This window comes from Colobus angolensis, unplaced genomic scaffold, assembly GCF_000951035.1.
Source record: "Colobus angolensis palliatus isolate OR3802 unplaced genomic scaffold, Cang.pa_1.0 Scaffold124, whole genome shotgun sequence".
Classification (NCBI taxonomy): domain Eukaryota; kingdom Metazoa; phylum Chordata; class Mammalia; order Primates; family Cercopithecidae; genus Colobus; species Colobus angolensis.
Window position 1 is genome coordinate 8,974,429 of NW_012113586.1, and position 21,811 is coordinate 8,996,239.

The 21,811-nt window shown below is 36.0% G+C and overlaps 1 protein-coding gene across 2 annotated transcripts in view; it reads right to left on the reverse strand.

Annotated features, from left to right (window-relative positions):
* Window positions 1-2,157: 2,157 nt before the first annotated feature.
* RAP1A (RAP1A, member of RAS oncogene family) overlaps window positions 2,158-21,811 on the reverse strand; it is a 22,733-nt gene continuing 3,079 nt past the window's right edge. For both annotated transcript variants that reach the window (XM_011933177.1, XM_011933178.1), the window contains exons 2-7: window positions 20,308-20,376; window positions 18,232-18,288; window positions 13,121-13,261; window positions 12,112-12,255; window positions 7,344-7,459; window positions 2,158-3,925 (exon numbers count right to left, since the gene is read on the reverse strand). In XM_011933177.1, coding sequence (XP_011788567.1) covers window positions 7,373-7,459; window positions 12,112-12,255; window positions 13,121-13,261; window positions 18,232-18,288; window positions 20,308-20,376 — 498 coding nt within the window. In that variant the 3' untranslated portion in view covers window positions 2,158-3,925; window positions 7,344-7,372. The remainder of the gene's footprint in view (window positions 3,926-7,343; window positions 7,460-12,111; window positions 12,256-13,120; window positions 13,262-18,231; window positions 18,289-20,307; window positions 20,377-21,811) is intronic.

The following is a 21,811-nucleotide window of genomic DNA, read 5'->3' on the forward strand; positions in this document are numbered from 1 at the left end:
ATGAAACTGCAGTAAAATCCATGATCGAAGTAATTTCTGGACTACATTTTCAAGAATAACTTACAGTTTTTACATTTTGGGGAACATGAATACTAAAAGCTGGGTGGTTAGACTGCCTCAAAGCTCACATTCATTTCCCTCTCGGCAAGATGAGCTCTTTCCAGACCCTGGACAAGAATCCAAACCGCTCTGCCCTTTTAAGCCTGGAGCTGATTCAAGAGGGGATATTTTAACACATATTTAGCACCTTAAATAAGTACAAAATCCAAATTCTTAAAAAGCTTATTTACAAATTATTTTCCTCCTCCAAATACCTGACAATTTCTTTACACTTTGGTTTCAACACACATACAATTTATAAGAGTATATTTTATGTTTTCTAGCATTCTGCTGTGATTGCTTACAAAGGAAAATACCAAGGTATTCCTTATTTCTCTTTCTGTCCCGCAGTCCCTAAGACAAAGCTGAGGCACATAAACTGACAAATACATGTGTATCTACGAGGGTAATGGGGCAAAATATTTTAAACTGGCCATGTCCAGGAAATGTAGAATGTCTTATTACTATTCTTCTATGGAGAAAAATGTTCCAAGCCTGTTTTAATAAAGTTGGTAATAAAGATCAGTATTTTCTCTAAGTATTAACTTTCCAAGTACATTATAACCTCAAAGAAGAGGATTACTTCAGTGAGGAGTAAATGGTGGCCATTTATGATGGCAAATCAAGGTGCCAAACACAGGTTAGTTCATAATTGTAGGGAGAAGAGAGTAACACACACATCCATATTTCACCAAAAGTTCTTAAGATAATTACCCATGTAACCACAGTTCAGAAAACTATGGTGTTACTCATATCTTTGATGAACTGTAGTATCTTCCCTGCCCATATAGATTGTAAACTCTTGAGTGTCTCTATGCCTCTTTGTGAACCACACAGTGTTTATGTACTAGGACTTAGTTACTTCAATGCTTATGAAAATATTAACTGGGCCAGGCACGGTGGCTCACGCCTGTCATCCCAACACTTTGGGAGGCTGGGGGGGGGCGGGGAGCGGATCACGAAGTCAGGAGTTCAAGACCAGGCTGGCCAATATGATGAAACCCTGTCTCTACCAAAACTACAAAAATTAGCTGGGCGTGGTGGCGGGTGCCTGTAATCCCAGCTACTTGGAAGACTGAGGCTGGAGAATAGTTTGAACCCAGGAGGCAGAGGTTGCAGTGAGCAGAGACTGAGCCATTGCACTCTAGCCTGGGCGACAAGGCAAGACTCTGTCTCAAAAAAAAAAAAAAAAAAAAAAGTATTAACCGATGTTGATGCTCCCCCTGGTGGAGGGTAAGATTACAGCTGGATTGTGTATTTACTGTTCATTTCTAAAAGTAGACGGTTCAGGGATACCAAGCAAACGATGTACTATGGCATCAAGCCTCCTTAATTCTGTGTCACTCATATAACCAAAGTCATTATACTTTAAATAGTCACACATACTAATACGAAATCAGTTTCTAGATATTTATCATTTGACATTCATACAATATCCTAGAAACTCTTTTTTCAGCTATAAAAATACATTTATTTTCAGGTACCCTTCCCTTTGGAACCAAGACTAAGGAGTTCACATTAGGACAATAAAAAAACACACCTATTTCACTTTCTATCAGGATACTTTTCATCTTGCTCAGACTTCCTTGCATATCTGACTTCAGCTGGTTCTGCTCTGAATACCACCGTGTGCAAGAAAGGCATTTTTCTTGAAAGTTCCACCTTTAACCCAAGTAGACTGTATGAGATGTGACAAAGGAATCTAATTATCATCTTTCTCCACCACATTCTAAAATAGAAGATACTGAGTTTATGCTACTAGTCAAGCAGACTGAGACTTGGAGTCTTATTAAATGACTTCTATTTAATCTGTTAAATACACAATAGATATGACAAGGTAGTATTTAGAAAGTTTTACTGGTTGATGAGATGTCTGTCTATGATCTTAAGTTTAAAGAAATGTTTGAGGGGTGTTTTAAAGCAGAATGACTTTAGAGGACTTTAAAATAAAAGATGCCACCCTGACCTGACAACTGGCCCTAATGCTTCATTAAAGTTCACTATAGTTTTGGCCCCTCAATCCCAGACATATGCATAATTGGATGAGTAGAAGGGAAATGTTAGGTAACTAAGTGTATTCAAAACTAAAAACAAAAACAAAAACAAATTTTCATTTTTTTAAAAACAATACTTTAACATTTTCTCAGGTTGGTCAGAGCTTAACATTTGAAACCTGATTTTAAAATTTCAATTTAGTAAGTGACAGGCTGACCACATGCCTGGAAAATCTCAGCAAGGCATGAACACTTCTTCATACCTAGTTGCAAAGAGACAGTATCTAGAGATCCCTGAGCAATTACTTAGACTTCTAGGACTGGTCTCCTCCTTAATATTCGAGGACAAGGCACAGGGTTTCCTAAGCTTGTGTTTCTTTCCTTTTCCAGAACTTAATAGGCTAACAAGCTTTTTGTTCTACGTCTCTTTATAGAGATTACAAGCAGTATCACCCTGGGTCCATGTCTTACTTAAGTCCTATCTTTTGTAAAGAGAAAAATAACTGGGAAGGAAAAGAAAAAGCACCACTATACAGGAAGCTAAAATTTTAACTTAGCAATTTCTTTCATATTACTACTACCATACTATTTCATAAGTAGTTTAAGCAAAAGTAACACACTCCTTTTATGTGTTTTAACTTTCCCTCATTTCTCTCAAATTATTCAATCTATTATAAAGCAAGTTTGAAATTTTTCACATAACACTTCATTGGTGGACTCACACCCAACAAATTAACAATGCAAAAGGATTCCCTTGATGAAATTACAAGCTGTGGAAGATCTGAAATAGTAAAAGTTAAACCCTGATACAGTATTAAACTTAATCTTTTTACATATAAAAATAATATACAGTGGGATTTTTATTCAATAAGATACAATCTTTAAGATCAAGAGAGAATATACAAAACTATTCTATGTTATCTGATGTATTTTACTGTATAGTAGGAATAAATATATTTAGAACAGAAAGTGCGAGGTCTGTTCCTAGAGAAATCACCAGTTACTTAGTATAGTTTAAAGCCAGTGTTCTGCAGATACTAGGCAGCAAGGCGCTACTGTCGCATTTAAAACAATGTGGTCATTATAAAATAAAGGCCTTAAATCTATAAACAATAACAAAAACACACAAACCAAATGAAAATGTACTAAAATTTAATCATCCATAAAAGCTGTAATTTAATCTGACAGTAAAACACAAGAAGCAATATTAGAGTTGGTTTAGTATATTATATATTTTAGCTTTGAAAGCCATAGAAATCAGTTATCCCAGTTTTTTTTCCTATAAAAGACCCATTTTTTCCAAAGCATTATGCACAATTTTAATTAGAATATAATGACAGATGATATTCCATAATTTTTTAAATATAAAATGAAGTCAATGACTCAAAAAAGTTATCTGCTGCAATGAGTTTGAGGGGACATTTCATAATCAATATCATTACAGATATAAAGTATAATGGTTCAACTTTTTAGTGCTTGATAGGGAGGAATCATGATAAAAAGGTCAATATGAAATCATTTGATTATAGTAGCAATATCTAACATTTGAAATGCATCCATGCTCTTTTGTATAATCATATTAGAGTCAAGTATATTTTCACATCTGTTATAACTGCTATTGCAAAGGAGAAATACTATTGTCTTATTTTCCAAGAGATATACACAGAGCAATTTTTTTCTCCAGGGAACTTGTGCAAACCAATATAAGATCTAAATTCTTCACATAATATATAAAACAGGAGAAGCCTCTTCAGAATTTTTTTTTTTTTTTTTTTTTGAAGTCTGGAATGCTGGCACTTTCCAATTAGGCAACAGTTCTTCATTCCTGTAATCTAAGACATGGGATATACAGATATACATACATGTATGGTTAATCTCTTGATGTCAGAAAATGGTACTAAACAAGCAGGTATCCAATAAAATAAAGTGATTTCAGCGATTTTACCTTGAGAACTAAATTATGCTAAACAGCTACAGTAACAGTGTTATTGTAAATTCCCTTAAAAAATGTTTTAAAAAATCAAAAATAGAAGTTCACAAGAGAGGAGTCCATAACTGATCAACTTGAATTATCCTCAGTTATACTTAGTTACACTCAATTATATTTAGTGTTTCCCATTACATCTGACAATCCTGTCTGTGCAGAGGAAAACAATGATATTTTTCTATTACCATCTTATTTTTAGTTTCCTTTTTTACTAAAGGACACCTGCCTCCATAAACTTTCCATAAGACATTCTTTATTCAAGCATTTTATGATTATATATTAGAATTACCATTTTTAATACAGGTTAAGGCAAGGGATGATACAGAAAGAGCTAATCCCCATAGTCAAGGGCAGAAGAATCAAAGTTAGTCTTATTGTCAACAGACAAGAATTAGGTAAAAGGAAGAATCCGGATGATGAATTTCTCTCGGATGTCTTTAAAACTGGGACATATAAAAAAGAGATTAACATGATTCAATACAATTTTGCCTAAAGGCTATGGACTAGATAAGCTGCCCTCAGGGTTCAAGTACTCTTACTAAAAACGTTTATAATTTCTATTTAAATCTATCCTGTATCTCAGTACTTTTAAAAGTACAGGAACAACATGGCACTTCAAGTCTATAATCACAGTAAAATGGATGTAAAGTAGTCTGATTGCTAAGTCACCTATTATTTGGTATTATCAAACATCCACAGAGATCTTGGATGACTTATTAAGTCAACTTTATTACACATCACAGTCTAAGAATTTATGCACGCAGGACTAAAGTCTTATTCTAGATCTAGGTCAATATTTATCTTCTCTAAGGTAAAACTCACAAGGGACTGTCACGTTGTTGGGTGTGTATAAATGAATTTTAAAAATCATAATAGCCCAGGAGATGGCACCTTTTCCTTTAACAAAAGCTAAAAGGATATTTTGTGAGAACTGGAAATTAACCTAGGGCCAGCCATAGTAATGAGCTGTCAATGAGTCAGTCAACTATAAGAGAGTTAAGTAACATAGTATTTAAGAACTGGAACTGGAGTCTTCATTTTCTCTATCTTTGCACCCTTACCTAAACAAACACATACACCAGTAATCTTAATAATCACTTTCAGAGAACTGATAATTTAAAGTTACTGAATCAAGGCCAGGCACTGTGGATCGGATCACCTGAGGTCAGGAGTTTGAGACCAGCCTGGCCAATGTGGTAAAACCCCATCTCTACTAAAACTACAAAAATTAGCTGGGCATGGTGAAGTCCCAGCTACTCGGGAGGTTGAGGCAGGAGAATCGCTTGAACCCAGGATGCGGAGGTTGCAGTGAGCAGAGATTGCACCACTGCACTCCAGCCTGGGTGACAGGGTGAGACTCTGTCTCAAAAAAAGAAAAAAAGTTATTGAACTAAGATTTCACTAAAAGCCTAAAGCAAACATTATCCAGATGCTGTCTTTCCTAAATCTGACTACTGGAGATAATCCCCAGGTCCTTTTCTCCTTTCTGCCCATTTGTCCTATGTACCTTCATTTAAAAACGGAGCTATAATTACTCAGATGTTTCCCTTAAGAGAAAGATTCATATCTCTAAGGAAGCACATATTAGTTAATAGGGAGCTGTTTTTTTTTTTTGAGACGGAGTCTCGGTCTGTTGCCCGGGCTGGAGTGCAGTGGCCGGATCTCAGCTCACTGCAAGCTCCGCCTCCCGGGTTCACGCCATTCTCCTGCCTCAGCCTCCCGTGTAGCTGGGACTACAGGCACCCGCCACCTCGCCCGGCTAGTTTTTTGTATTTTTAGTAGAGACGGGGTTTCACCATCTTAGCCAGGATAGTCTTGATCTCCTGACCTCGTGATCTGCCTGTCTCGGCCTCCCAAAGTGCTGGGATTACAGGCTTGAGCCACTGCACCCGGCCAATAGGGAGCTCTTAACGGATAATCTACTAAATGGACCCAAGAGACTTACAAGAGTTAGTGTAACCAACTCTCCAGTGGGACCAGTTTACTCCGACTGGAGACCAAGTTTAGTAATAATCATGTAATAAGCATCAAATTACGTAATACATCCATTCCATGAAAATAATATTTTATGGTATTATTTATAGAACTGATGAAGTAGAAACATTCAGGGGATTTAAATACAAATACAAATTAAAGAAAACAGTCCCCACAGATCCTGGTCTCTCACTTGATAGTCAGCTTAAATGCTGTCATAAATTTCTTTCCAATGGGGTCATTTAGTGGAAACTACAATGGTAAAGTCAACTAATAGTTAGAAGCCTAAATAGAAAACCTTTATTTGAAAGAAGCTGATGCATACCAGAGAGGGAAATGACTACCAAAATTACACTGATATATCCCCTGGAATGGGTCAAGTTTAAAAGACTGACAATATCAATTTTGGGGATGATGTAGAACTCAAAAACCGTTGGAGGGTGTGTAAACTGGTACAACCACTTTGAAAATCTTTTTAGCAGTATCTACTATAGCCGTCCATATGTATAGCATATGATCTGGCCATTCCATTCCTAGATATATACCCAACAGAAATGCATGTACATGTGCACAAAGACATATAGGAATGTGCACAGAATTATTCATACTAATTCCCTCAAAGAAAGAACTCAAATGAACACCAACAGCAGAATACAGAAACACACTTCCAGTACTGTCATGCAATAAAAATAAACTATTGCTACATTTAACATAAATAATTCTCAAAAACATATTTTGGAGGTGTAAGAAGCCAGACACAGAAAAATACACTACGTTTTTGTTTACGTAAAGTTCAAAGAGAGGCAAAACTAATCCATGGAGTTAGAAATCAGGGCAGAGTTTTAATTTAATTTGGGGAAGGGAGACAGGGAGACTCCTGTTGTTATATATGGGTGTGTTCACTTTGGGATAATTCACCAAATGTGCACTTACATCTTTTTATTTCAGAGCAACTACTGTTTCACTTCAATTCAGAATGAATTTGGGAGTCATCTAGGAAGGCGTTCTATTCATTCAACCACTATTTTTTAATACCCAACTCTGTATCAGGCACTGGGGACACAGTGGCAAGGAAAAACAGACATGGTCCTTGCTGTCAGAGAGCTTAGAATCTCAAGGGGACAGGGCAAGTTATCCAAAAGATGATTGTACCTACAAGTTATGTATCACATTTATAAGTTACAGACGCTTAGGAATACCATAACAGATGAAATGGGAAGTAGCTAAAGTCTGGAAAACGCCAAAATAAGAAGATGAGAAAGGCACTTGTTCTGCTTTTAGCATCTTACCTGGCTCAGAGCTGCTGCTGACTATGGGCCTAGAGCAGCAGACATGATTTCTTTTTAGGCTTCTTCTTTTCCACTGGTGTTTTCCTATTTATCTGTCTGACCAGGTCATAAAATATCTAAGTAAAAACAAGAAAAAAAGTACTTACTCGACCAACTTTTGAGACTTTGTTCCACAAAACAATTCTGGTAGGTACTATTCTGGTCTTAGATATGTATTCTGCTTCTTTCTTTGAAAGTCAGATTTGTTAGAAGGCTCTGACTTTCAATCAGGGTAAAAAGCAGGACTTACCTATTTATAATGAAGGAAATGCCCTTGCTCCTAGATATTCGACATCAAATCAAGAAAAAGAACTGGTAGTAAAAAATAGTGAAAACTCCAAACCTACAGAAAAGTTGCAAAAATAATACCAACAACTTCGTATATTCTTCCCAGATTCACCAATTAGTAACATTTTGCCACTTTTACTTCACACACACACACACACACACACACACTCTTTCTGAATCATCTGAGAGTAGACCTTAACTATTAAGTCCTTAATAGTTAAACTGTTCCTAAGAACAAGGATATTCTCTTACATAAACACATTATAGTTATTGCACTTAAGACATTTAAGGATTGACATATTATTTTGTATAACTACAGAGCAAATTCCAATTTTGTGTCAATTGCCCCAATAATGTACTTTATAGTAACTTTCCCCTCCAAGGACAAGATCCATTCAGGATCACACATTGCATTTTATTTCCTCTCACTTTAGTTTTTAAAAATCTGGAACAGTTCTTTGGCCTTTGCCTTTCAAGACATTGTCATTTCTGAAAAATAAAGGCTAGTAACTTCCCTCAATTTGGGCTTATCTGAGGTTTTCTCGTGATTAGATTCAGGTTACACATTTTTGTCTAAAATAGGACAGAAGAGATACTGTCCCCCTTTCAAGGTATCACATGCAGAGACACATGATTTTTGTCTTTTTTTATGTTAATTTTGGTTAAAGCAAAAAATATTCAGAAAAAGTCTGCTAATCCTTGATTTGAAGTAACAAATATTTGTGGGGATTAGTTTGTTTTGTTTTGAGACACAGTCTCACTCTGTCACCCAGGCTGGAGTGCTGTGGCACAATCTCGGCTCACTGCAACCTCCACCTCCCAGGCTCAAGCAATCCTTCCATCTCAGCCTCCCAAACAGCTGGGAACTACAGGCGTGCACCACCACACCTAGCTAATTTTTGTATTTTTCGTAGAGACAAGGGTTTTGCAATGTTGCCCAGGCTGGTCTCAAACATCTGAGGTCAAGTGATCTGGCTGTCTTGGCCTCCCAAAGTGCCAGGATTTTAGGTGTGAGCCACTGCGCCCAGCCCAAATAATATATGTTAATAAATCCTGTGGATTCATTTTTGGATGAAAAGTGCAGTGTCAAAGACAAAAATACAATGCTACTTATCTCATAAAAGCAGATTATTTTAATTCTGATGCCAAAGTATTAAAACATGAAATAGATAAGCTTTGCTATGAAATACAACACTTACTAATGATTTGGAATAAAAACAAGTATCACAGAAGTCCCTTATTGGTACTAACCTGGAATAAATAGTTCTTTGCAGAAATATATTAAAAAATGGACTGGCTTTAAGGAGCATCACAGGGACAACAGGTAAAATCTGAATATATACCAAACTCAGACTGTGTCATCAATTTTTAGGATTCTAATCATAGTGCTGTGGTTGTGTAAGACAATGTCTTTGATCTGAGGATACATACACTAAAATATTTAGGGGTAAAGAAGTGTAATTTCTGTAAACAAGTGGCAAAATTTTAATAATGGGTGAATCTGATGAATGGTGAACAAATTATTTTTTATTGTTCTTATATCTTTTGAGTACATTTTAAGAGTAAAATATTTTTAAATTATCGATCTACATGTATTTTAAGATAGATGGTAAATAATTATATTTCTTTAAAATGATAATTACCTATTTCCTTTTTTAAATGGTCCAGACTACAAGACTAAATTAACTGTTAAAAAGAAAAAAAACCTGAATGATTTATCCAAAAGCTATAAAAGTGACTCATTTAAATTCTTTTCTTTCTGCTCCATTCTTCCCACTCCCATCCTCTTTAAATCATTTAACTGTTATCTTATTTCTAAAAGAAGTCTGAAAACAGAATTTATAAACAAAATTGTAGTTTCTGTTTTACAACTCCGAAGTCCAAGTTGTTTCAAAACTCTGAAAACTTCAAGAACTCAATGTGCTTAAGCCACAAATGAGCTTTTATTAGTTCCCTACACTCAATGCATAAGCTATAAGATAAAAAATTAATAAAAGTAAACTAAAACAGTAAGTTAATAAAAATTACAAGTAGTTTCTATTTCAGTTTCTTCATACTAGCCAGTTTCTGGTTTCTGGTACTATACAGAAAGGTAACTAATGTTTGTAGTATTATTCTAAATTATTTCTTTGGAAAACATTGCCTACCTCACAGCAGCAGATGGTTCAGTGATGAGGGCAAGTTCGAACTATAATATTTGGTTAGAAATGCTGAAAGGCCCCAGCCTAGGTTCTTCCTCATCTCTCTGAACTATAGAAAAATCTAAAGGGAACACAGAATAGAGTTTCTCAATCCCTCTCCCATTCCTAAATTGGGATGTCTTGATTCCAATTACTATTCCAGCCTCAGCAAAGAACAATTAATTCTTGATTAAGACTACTGTGATTCTGGTACAGCCATATACTACTTTAAAAACATTGCAAAGTGGTGTGAATAAGAGTTTATATATATATATATGTGTGAATGAATTAGGGGGCTCTTCAGCCAAGTAGTATGTCCTTGTGTCTGTTTTCAAATTTAAGGCCAAGAGGTAAATTTTTGAAAGTATCTCTCTATAATTCAGGCATTCAAAAATCACAAAAAAATTTACAAGGCAAAAGTTGTGTGAGGAACTATTAACTATCAAAGAAATCCTGTAGCTGGATTATCAGGTTATAAAGAGAAAAATATTAAAAGAAACTAAAATTATCTGCTCCATTCTCCCCACTCAAGAACTGAACATAAAGTTTGTATGTTTTCCAAAAAGTAAAGATTCTTGAGATGGCTAATGCATTTCATTTTATGGTTTTTCTGTTTGTTTTTATAAACCCTCGTTTATAAACTCTCTGCTTTAACAAGACTGCTACGAAAAAGTATCTCTGCTGCATTGGAAACTAATCCAGAGGAAGTTTAATAGCGTGCAGGAAGTTTAACAGCGTGTAGATTCTCACAAACATGTAGTACACTGTCCTCTGGCTCCCAAAGGGAGAAGTCCTATGTACTGGACCCAGGCCCAACCCAGCCCCACCGGAGCCTGGAGCCTGATGAACTTGGTTGGTGGGTCCCATGGAGGTAAGGACAAAGACAGCAAGGAACCACGTCCCTTAAGGCCAATTATCTTGTAGATAGTGACCTCAATCACTGTTCTGCTAGCCAAACACATTCACCACTTCTAACACATTCTTTATCAAAATCACTTTTTTTCTTTAATTATTGCTGAAAGACTCGTTCCCCCAGTAGGATGCAAACTTCTTCAGGGCAGGAATAGTGTCTGTCTGACTATTACCTAGGGGCCTGACACAGGGCCAGACACATAATAGTCAATAAATATTTGCCGAGTACTTATAAATTTATAAATTTCCTGTTTTTATGTATTTGTTAAAAATTGTTTCACATAAAAAAGCAAGCTTGGGCATTCTTGATTATCTGTAAAATACAGAAGCTGAAGTAAGCTTAATTTTTTTTTTACCTGCCAGGTGTTTAAAGTAACCTGTCATTTTTAAAAGTCAGATAATAGTCTCTAAGCATAATATTAGTCAAGAAAAAGTGGCCAGCAGAACCACAGGTCAGAGAGAACAGCAAGCAAAAACAGAGGATTCATAACTTAACCCACTCTCACCTATGTAGTTAAGTGATCTGAATTCTGACTGATTACCTGTAATGCTACAAACGGCAAACGCAAGGGCAGGAAAGACACCCACTCTGTTTTGTTTTTATTTTTTTTAAAAGGCTTATAGTAAAGTTAACAAAAAAGCAAGGGAACTTTTTAAGGTTGACTGGTGGGGACAGTTGGAAATTGCACTAAATTTTTAGGGGCCCAGTAAACTAGCAAACTGTTGGCCCTTTACACCCAGGCATGCAGCTTATTTGCTAAGTATTCTTGTCCACAGCTATGTTTTCAAGATAGTAGAGTGCTTAACTCAGTGACTCCACCCCCATGCCCCGCACAAAAGCCTTGTGCATCAGCTGTATCAGGCCTAAAGGACTGAGTGAATTCCAGGTACATGTCCATACTCACACAGATTACCCACTTATGAGTCATGCACCAAAGGTGAGGTAAGACTCAGAACATAATTCTGTGATATCCATGAAAAACATTTTCCAACTTGACTTTACAACCTATTTTATGCATTTGGATAAATAATTATTACAATATAAGGGTGATGTAATAATTTTTACACACCACTGTATCGCATATCTCTTAGAGACTTAGCAGGATTTTATGCACATTCTTTCATTTTAGCTTCCTCTTTTACAATAAGGTAAATTTAAGTATCCTCATACAGCCATCAAAGTGACCTTATGTAAGCTAAAAAACACAGTTTCTAGGAATTAGTGTTTCCTATAAAATGATAGAATCAAGATTGCTTAAAAGATAAAAAATTTTTCTTAAAAGTTTGGCTGTTAACTTAAAGCAAACTAAAAAGGCACTTGTTTGTGCTGCCCAGCAATTGTAGGTTACCTCATTAACATTGATCTTTGACTTTGCAGAAGATTCTAAAAAGGCACAGTTACACCACTGTCTTGCTAAATTCTGGCCCTGTTCTTTGCCAACTACTCGCTCATCTTCCAGGTCACATTTATTGCCAACCAAAATCATTGGAACCTGTGGGAAGAAAAAAACATAAAATGAACATTAACATACTTATTACTCAGCCTTTTAAAAAAATAAATAAGCAATTATCTGCCACCAACTGAAATGCATTAGTTGGGACTGCAAGCTTCATCAAGTACTAACAAAAAGTGTATGTTGAGGGGAAGAGCTGAAGAAAGAAGGAAGAGACAAAAAAAAAAAAAAAAAAAGAAGAGATCCCACTACATAGATATACTAAATTATTTTAAGAATATAATCCTGTCCAGACGCAATGGTTCATGCCTGTAATCCCAAGGAGGCTGAGGCAGGAGGATTTCTTAAGCTCAGGAGCCTGAGACAAGCCTGGGTAACATAGTGAGACCTGGTCTCTACTAAAAAATTCAAAAACAATCAGCCAGGCAGGGTGGCACATACCTGTAGTCCCAACTACTCAGGGGGTTGAGGTAGGAAGATCACTTGAGCCCGGGAGGTAGATTGTAATGTGTGAATTATGCCAAAGAAATTTTAGAAATAAAAATATACCACTATGTATCTTAATAATGTTCTTTGAACACTGTTTCTGACACAACTACCATCTTTCAAAGCTCAACTCAGTTCCCACTTCTATGAAGTACTCTTTGGCTCCTCTTTTTCCCCTACTGCACTTTTTAACCTGTAGCACAATGAGTACTTTATTACACATGTCCTCATTTTCTAAACATCTCACCACATAATTTCGAGGTTAATTTTGAAAGTTAAATTTTTTTTTTGGTCACAGGGGCTCTTTCAGGCATGTGGCAGATCGCTTCCAAATCCTCTACTGATAGAGAAAACAGGCACTTTTTTATTTGGCCACAGCGAGATGGCATAACACCTCACAGAGAAAAAAAATACTTACATCTTCCGTGTCCTTAACCCGTAAAATCTGTTCCCTCAGGTCCTGTAAGTCATTAAACGTGGACTGAGCTGTAATAGAATATACTAGTGCAAAACCTTGGCCATTCTTCATATACAAATCCCTCATCGCTGTAAATTGCTCCTATGATTAAAAAATATGCAATTATAAATGTATGATTTTTTGAATGTATACTGGAACAATTCAAAACAGCATACATACAAGTGAGCAACTACATTTTTTATTACTTGCTATCCTGACAGAAAACAAGACATAACACAGTTTCCAGCAACTCTGAGGTGACTAGAAATAATGACAGTAAACTATAGAATTAAAAAGGAATTCTTAACCACTTTAATTTGCTTTTGTGTGATTTATAACTGTATATAATTTTTTAGAAACAGATCTTAATTTTGATCCTAAATAATTTTATTTGCAAATTTATGACACAACTACTGCCCAGGTGCTAACAATCTGAGGTATAAGCCCAATACTGAACTATGACTTAATCATCCAGCATCAATATCTCTACTAGCAGATTTTATCATCTTTCTTTTACTATTCCCATGGCATAGCAAGATTTTTATCATCTTGACAGTCAATAAACTCTTTTTATAAGCACTTGTTAATGGTCAGGGGCAATGACTCACATCTGTAATCCCAACACTTTGGAAGGCCAAGGCAGGTGGATCAATTAACCCAGGTCAGGATTTAGAGACTAGCCTGGCCAACATGGTGAAACCCCGCCTCTACTAAAAATACAAAATTAGACGGGCGTAGTGGTGCACGCCTGTAGTCCCAGCTACTCAGTAGGCTGAGGCGGGAGAATCACTTGAACCCAGGAAGCAGAGGTTGCACTGAGCCAAGATCATACCACTGCACTCAAGCCTGGGCAACAAGAGTGAAACTCTGTCTCAGGGAAAAAAAAAAAAAGAGCTTGTTCATGTATTTTCATTTTCCACCCTGTGAGAATAGTGCAATGACATATACCTTTCAGTTAAATTTACTAATTGTTAACATTTAGTCACTGAGCTTTAGTCATGCCAAATTAAAATTATTTGTTTTAATTTTAAACTTCCTTTTATCTGGTGACAATCATTACTGCATTTGTAACTACAGAGGTTAATACAAGACAAAATCTTATTTTAGCAAAGTTTTAGTGTTTTATATATATTATTTTAAAAGCACATATGGTAGAATATTAAAAATGTATATATCTTGGGTCTTTATATTAAGTAATTACACATTTTGGATCTTTTTACCTTTGGATGCATTAAACAGAAAAGACAAATCCACAAGGTTTCTTAAGCTTGTTGCTGCCTTGGCTTCCTTGCTCCCCATGACCATTACACCTCTATTTTGTCTACTACATCTAAAATAGTTCTGGTTGTTCTACCCTGGCTGACATACTCTTTCTTGTATTCCAGGGAGTTAGCTATGCTACCACTCAATCATTTCTCCAGCTTCAAATTCATCTATGGTCTGCCACAGGAATATGGCTGAGCTTCCTACACTGCTGCTAGTGTATTTTCTGGAAAAGATGTAAAAACTGGGAGTTTCCTGGATTTTTCACTGATAAGGTTTGCAACAGGCAACCTGAGTTCTGAAAATCCAATTTAAGAAAAGTCCTTACAGAACTGCTGTGGTTGGTGTCCCCTCCTATTGAGAATGCCAACCTCCTTCTTAAGGACAGTCTACAAGTTTCATCCATTCACAACAAATATCTACTAACAATGTTGTTGCCCTACCTTTTAAGATAAAGCCAATAGGGTTTTCTGAGAGTTTGGATGTACACAGAACATAACAAAAAATACAGTCAAAGATGACTCCATGGTTTCAGGCATAACCAACTAAAAGGGTACTATTTACTGAGATGGGAAAGAACGGAAAGACTCAGGTCAGGGAAAGGCTATCAGGAGTTCAGTTTGGACATGTTATGTTTGAGATGCTTATTAGACATACAAAAAGAGATACTGAAGAGGCAGTTAAATAGAAGAGCTTGAAGTTCAGAAAAGAAATGAGAGATAGGGATATTGTTTGGATGTTTGTCACCTCCAAACCTTATGCTGAAATGTAATCTGCAACGTTGGAGGTGAGGCCTGTGGGAGGTGTTTGGGTCATGGAGGCAAATCCCTCATGAATGGCTTAGTGCTATCCTCACGATTGTGAGTTCTCATGAGATCTGGTTGTTTAAAAGTGTGTGGCATCTCCCGCTCTCTCTTTGCTCTTGCCATGTAAAACACCTACTCCCCTTTGCCTTTCACTATGATTGTAAGATTCCTGAGGTGTTTACCAGAAGCAGATGCTGGAGCTATGCCTGTATAGCCTGCAGAACCATGAGCCAATTAAACCTCTTTTCTTCATAAATTATCCAGCCTCAGGTATTTCTTTACAACAATGCAAATCGCCTAATACAGACAGAGTTATAAAGTTAGTATTTATTAGGATACAGATTGTATTTAAAACCAAGCAACTAAAGATCTCCAAAGCAGTGTTGTTAGAAAAGAGAAGTGCAAGTATTGAACCCTGAGGTCCTCCAACATTAAGAGGTGGGGAAGATAAAGAGAAAGTAGGAAAGGAGACATAGGAGTAACCAATGAGACGGAGAAAATCTGAAAAGTATTGTTTCTTGGAAGCCAAACGAATAAAGGTTTTACATTAGAAAGCAGTGATAAACTGAGTCAAAGGTTGCTGAAAAGTCAAGGGAGTTGAGGATTCAAGAGAATTATAAATGATGGACAGACTGTGGACCTGAAGCTATATGCAGACGGGGCTGAAGATATAAGGGATAATAAAAAGATGTTAGGATAAATGGATTACAGGTTGTAATGAAGTTGAAGGGCACTAAAGGAAATGCGATGGCTTGGGTACAGTGGCTCACACCTGTTATCCCAGCACTTTGGGAGGCCAAAGACAGGAGGATCCCTTGAGTCCAGGAGTTCAAGACCAGCTTGGACAACATAGTGAGACCCTGTCTCTACAAAAAACAGACAAACAAACAAAAACACCTAGGTGTGGTGGTGTGAGCCTGCAGTAGCACCAGCTCCTTAGGAGGTGATGGTGGGAGGATTTCTTGACCCTGGGAGATTGAAGCAGAAGTGATCTGTGTTCACACCACTGCACTCCAGCCTGGGTGACAGAGAGAGACCCTGTTTCAAAACAAAAAACAAAACAAAACAAAACAAAACAAAAAGAGGAAGTGAGATGGATAAAGAAAAAAGTAGTGAGTAGTGGAGGATAAGAAGCTTGGAAACTAGATTAGGGAGGTATTATATACTGGTAATCACACAGTCTAGGGTAAAACCATGGTATGAATGCCTTAAAGGTAGGATGGGCATCAAGGAACTGACAGGCCAAGCCAGGGTAGTAAATTATCTATGTGTGAGAGAGCAAAAATCTTCAAAGAGTAAGGAGTGATTTTGAGCCAAGATTAGGCAGCTGTTTGCAAGGTTTTATGCAAGGCACCGGGGACACAAACAAGCAAATAGGCCTTATAACACAGCATGCTGAGTGCTATAATGGGAGACAGACACGATATTGGATAGCACAAAGTAAAGATCTCTGTGATAGAGAACTTCCATCTTACAATTTGAACAGAGAAAAAAGAAAGAATGCCCGTACACTGTGGATGTGATTTAAAAAAAAAAAGTATAAAGTATTCTTTTTAGCTATTGGGGATTCTGGAAACAAAGGGGAATTTTGCTGATTCAGAAGCTAAAAACATTAGGGAGTAGGAGGGTGGGAGAGGGAGAGATAGCTTGATTCAGCTGATATAAGATGTAGTTTCAGAAGGTCTTTACCAGAAGCTTGCTGTGAGGGCAAAGGTCCCTGTTAAAAGTTAAGATCCATTTTCCCAAAAAAGGATGGAAAAATATAGTATAATTAGTACTATATTGTTGTATAATATCACTCCAATTTGCTTACATGCTTTTTTGGACTATCTGAAATGTTTCCATCATTTATAAAAATTATAGTGGAAAACTTTGTGCTGAACTTTAAACAACTTATCACATTTAAGAATGCCAGCCAGGTGCCATGGCTCACACCTATAATCCCAGCACTTTCAGAAGCAGAGCCAGGAAGAACACTTGAGGCCAGGAGTTCGAGATTAGTCTGGGCAACACAGAGAGACTACCTCTAAAAAAAAATTTTTTTTTTTTTTTTAATTAGCCAGGGGTGATGGTACGTGCCTGTAGTTCTAGCTACCCAGGAGGCTGCGGCAGGAAGATTACTTGAGCCCAGGAGACTGCAGTGAGCTATGATTGCACCACTACACCCTAGCCTAGGCGATAGAGCAAGACCCTGTCTTAAGAAAAACAAAAGACGAACCCATCCATTTTAAAGCTAGGAATTGCCTAATGTGTCAAGTCTATGTGTATGGAGAAAAATAAACAAATAAAAGCAAAGACTGCTTAATGTATGTATTTTGTGTGGCAGCATAACTGGAAACCATCAGTTATTAATAAAAAATTATAAAGCTGATGGTATTACTGAAGATAAGAAGAATAAAAGCAAATACACAATTCCATACTGTGTAACAGACATTATGCCAAATGATTTATAATTATTATCACATTTGCTTATCACAAACACCTTATGATGTACTAACATCATTATACTCATTTAAAGATTAGAAAAAGGAGGCTCAAAGTAATCCTAAATCTTCTGAGGAAGACTTTTGCCTTCCTCAGAAAACATATATCTGTCACCAGCCCCTAGAGATGTCAAAATGCTAGTGAAAAGAAAAAATTATAAAAATTAATGACTATGGTGCCAAAAGACAAGGTCTTATTTAAACCCACAGAAATACAAATATTAGCTAAAATTCTAAATTTAAAATACATTAAAAAAAATCATTGATAGCATAATCCTTACCTCAATGTAGGAAGAAACCCAACACACAGATTATTACAGCTGAACTTTGTGATACGTGAGCATTAACTACATCACAGTTGATTTCATATTACTTAAGTTAAGAATCCCTATGTTCAGAGAATTTCTTCTTAATCAGAATGATTACTTTTACTCAGAATTATCTGGATGACAAAACCTACTCAGATGACAAAACCTGCTCACAAATTAAAATCTATCAAAAAAAGAGAAAACATCCTTACTGTCCCTGCAGTATCCAGGATTTCGAGCATACACTGTTGGCAATCGACTTCAACTTGCTGTGGGGGCAAAGAAAGAAAAAGTTAAAAAGTAACATCAAAATCTCATTCTGTTTTCTTCCCCTGTCTTCCATCAAAGTATCTACTAACAAATACAAAGCCTTTCTCCAGCAGTATGCTGTATGGCTGGGGGTAAACTTGGTACCACAAAAAAGAATAGCAGTCTCAAGAACAGGCTATTCATATTACAGAAGCCAAGATGGTTAATGCTGAGTTTAGATATTTTCTGACCTCTGTAATGATTCTTATTTGTTCTTAGTAAAGGCAAAAGTCATATTTTGGAATTTAAGGAAAACTTCAATGAACAAGTATAGTTCTAACAGAAAAAAAGTATATATGCCTATTTATATTAGCTCCAAAGAAAACAAAGTACAAAAATATTAAATGGCTCAAAACGCACACAAGATTTTGGGGTAAAAAAAAATCTTGCCAACTTACCATGTTCAAGTTGTTAAAAGTTTACTAAAACATGCAGAAAATTAATACATGGTAAATTTGAGTTTAAGACATAAAAGAAACACAGGAGTACTCAAATAAACAGCAATGAGCTAAAACAGTCCTCAAGACTAAGGCACTTTTCTAGAAAAGCTCTATGTGAAAGGTGAAATTTTATACACTGAGTTCTATTTACCCACTGATCTTATAAAAGAAGAGAAGGTTGGTCTAAAGAAAGTATCAACTACCAACTGCGTGGAGAACTATTTTAATAAAGAAGGGATTAAGACAAGTTAGTCCTTTAGAATTTTAGGTACAGATCTTGCTTTGCAGTTAAAGCTTTAACTAGCAACTTACTTAAGGGAAATTTCAGTAGAGCAACACTGTCTTCTAAATAAATGTGCTAACCTAAAGACTATTTTAAACTCTGCTTCTGTGTCAGATCAGACATTGATGAGGGGCACCACTGGTCAGACCACAAACTCATCCCCCTCACCACTTATGGGACAAGTGTGATAATCTGCAAAATGTGTAACTGGGAATGCCCAATGAATAATCAATTAGGACTACAGTTTCTCGATGTATCTAGAGCATAATTTTGTTTCCAATTTGAAGACAATGAAACTGCTCTGCTAGTAGTGCTTCATGAACTAACATATTAATTCAACAAAAGTTACAGCACTCTTTAAGGTAAATTCTAAAAACATTTTCAAAAGCAATCCTTTCCTATTAAAGTTTAGTCTTTTAAAAAAATATCCTTGGCTACTAGCCTTTTATAACCTCCAACCCACCCAATATATTTGACAAATAAAATAATGAAAAATTTCCACAACTCTAGCTGGTCTTCTACAGAATATTTTTTGTCAAGACCAAGTACCTAATTTTTTTTCCCTTTTAAATAGTCTTTATTTATTATAGCAGTTTTAGTTTCACAGCAAAACTGAGAGGAAGGTGCAAAGATTTCCCACATACTCCCTGCCACCACAAATGCATAGCCTCACTCCATTATCAACATCCTGCACCAGAGTGGTACATTTGTTACAACTGATGAACATATCGTTATCACCAAGAGTCCACAGTTTACATTAGGATTTTCTTTTGGCATTGTACATTCTGTGGGTTTTGACAAATGTATGGCATGTAACCCAATTATAGTATTACACAGACTCTAATTTGTTTGTAGTCTAAAGATGAAATACCTTTAAACTTATAAAACTAAACAAAAATAAAAATGTTTAGTCACTGCGTAACTTCAAGCATAAAGGTGGTCTTAACTTTTGGTAACAAAAGAGTAAGTTGAAAACACACCTACTATTTTTATGTAATTTTTTCATATGTGGCAATATTCCCCACCTGGAAAATGTTCACATTAAGGAACAAGTCACTAATTAGTAACAGAACATAGAACTCTGAATATCGAAGTAGTATTCTGTAAGAAATATTCTGTCTTGATGAAACTTTTAAAAACATATGCACAACATTTGCATCATTTCTCAAAACTATTTTCAAAAAGCAAATGTACAGATCAAATTTTAACATCATATGGAACTACTTCTAAACGTGTGTACAAGTTTCACATTTTACCTTTCTGTAGGAATCTTCTATCGTTGGGTCATATTTTTCAACAAAAATTCCCTGAACAAACTGAACTGTCTGGGGAAAAAAATAAGAGAAATATTAAAAAATTAAAGGAAAAACTCCTTTGAATGTTACTTAACCTCACAAGTTATAATGATTAATTGAAATTATGTGAAAATTCTGGGTAAACACATAAATGTAAAGTATATCATTATCTTTCAATATAAGGATACAATCATAATTAAGAGTACATTTATTATGAAAGGAGGTAGTCATGTTAAAAGCTGTCATCAATACTGATGATAATACACTGTTAATTACATTGTTTTAAAATACAGGGATACAAATAACATATCTGAACTAATTAAAAAATGAAAAATTATCAGTATTTAACTCCTACTGCCCCTTTGTATATCTATAGTAACTTTTATCCCATGCCCTCTGCCCTTAATGGAGTGACAAAGGTTCTAATTTCTTTTTTTAAACACAGGGTCTTTGCTATGTTGCCTGGGCTGTCCTTGAACTCCTGAACTCAAGAGATCCTCCTGCCTCAGTCTCCCAGGTAGCTGGGACCTCAAGCACCATCTGGCTTAAATTTTTTAAAGCCTTTCTAAATTGTGGTGGAAAAGAGAAAGGGAAATTTAAACTTACTGAATGTCTATTATGTTCCAGACATTAAGCTAGTCACTTTTAATTTATAACCACATTGAAATTTCACTTTCGTCCCAGAAATAGTTATTCTTCCTATTTGCCAGCTGAGATTCAAACATACATCTTCCTGATTCTAAAGCCTTACTTTTTCCATTGGAAAATACTGCCCATTCGTCTTTTTCAGATATTACCTACTTTTATCTTAAAGGCATCTAAAAACACATACTAGAAAATACGTATTTATCATTCAGTAAGTGAAAAAAGTACAGAAGATGGTTTTAAGATATTGCCTAGATAACTTTAAAACAGGGTCTGGTACATTGTTGCCTAAAAAGCAAGGGTAAGAATGTGGACTAAGGTCATCTACACTTAAATTACTCAGAGGAATATTTGATATACTATTTTAGCTTGAGCTAAAGAGATTAACTCAAATATAGTAAACAAACTTCTTTCTCCTACTAAGCTTCTATTATTCAAAGGCAACTCAAGATAAAATCACAACAAAAACTTTAATCATCACTTTTATCAAGGATTTAATCACCTCATCTTCTAAGTATGACACATAATTTAAACATAAAAAGCAGTCTACGCTGGATGCAGTGGCTCATGCTGTACTCCTAGCACTTTAGGAGGCCAAGGCAGGAGGATTGCTTGAGCTCAGGAATTTGAGACCAACCTGGGCAACGTAGTGAGACTTTGTCTCTACAAAAAATTTAAAAATTAGCCAGGGGTGGTGGCATGCACCTGTAGTCCCAGCTACTTGGGTGGCTAAGGTGGGAGGATTCCTTGAGCCTAGGAGGTTGAAGTTGTAGTGAGCCATGATCATGCCACCGCACTCCAGGGGAAGATGCTGATTCAA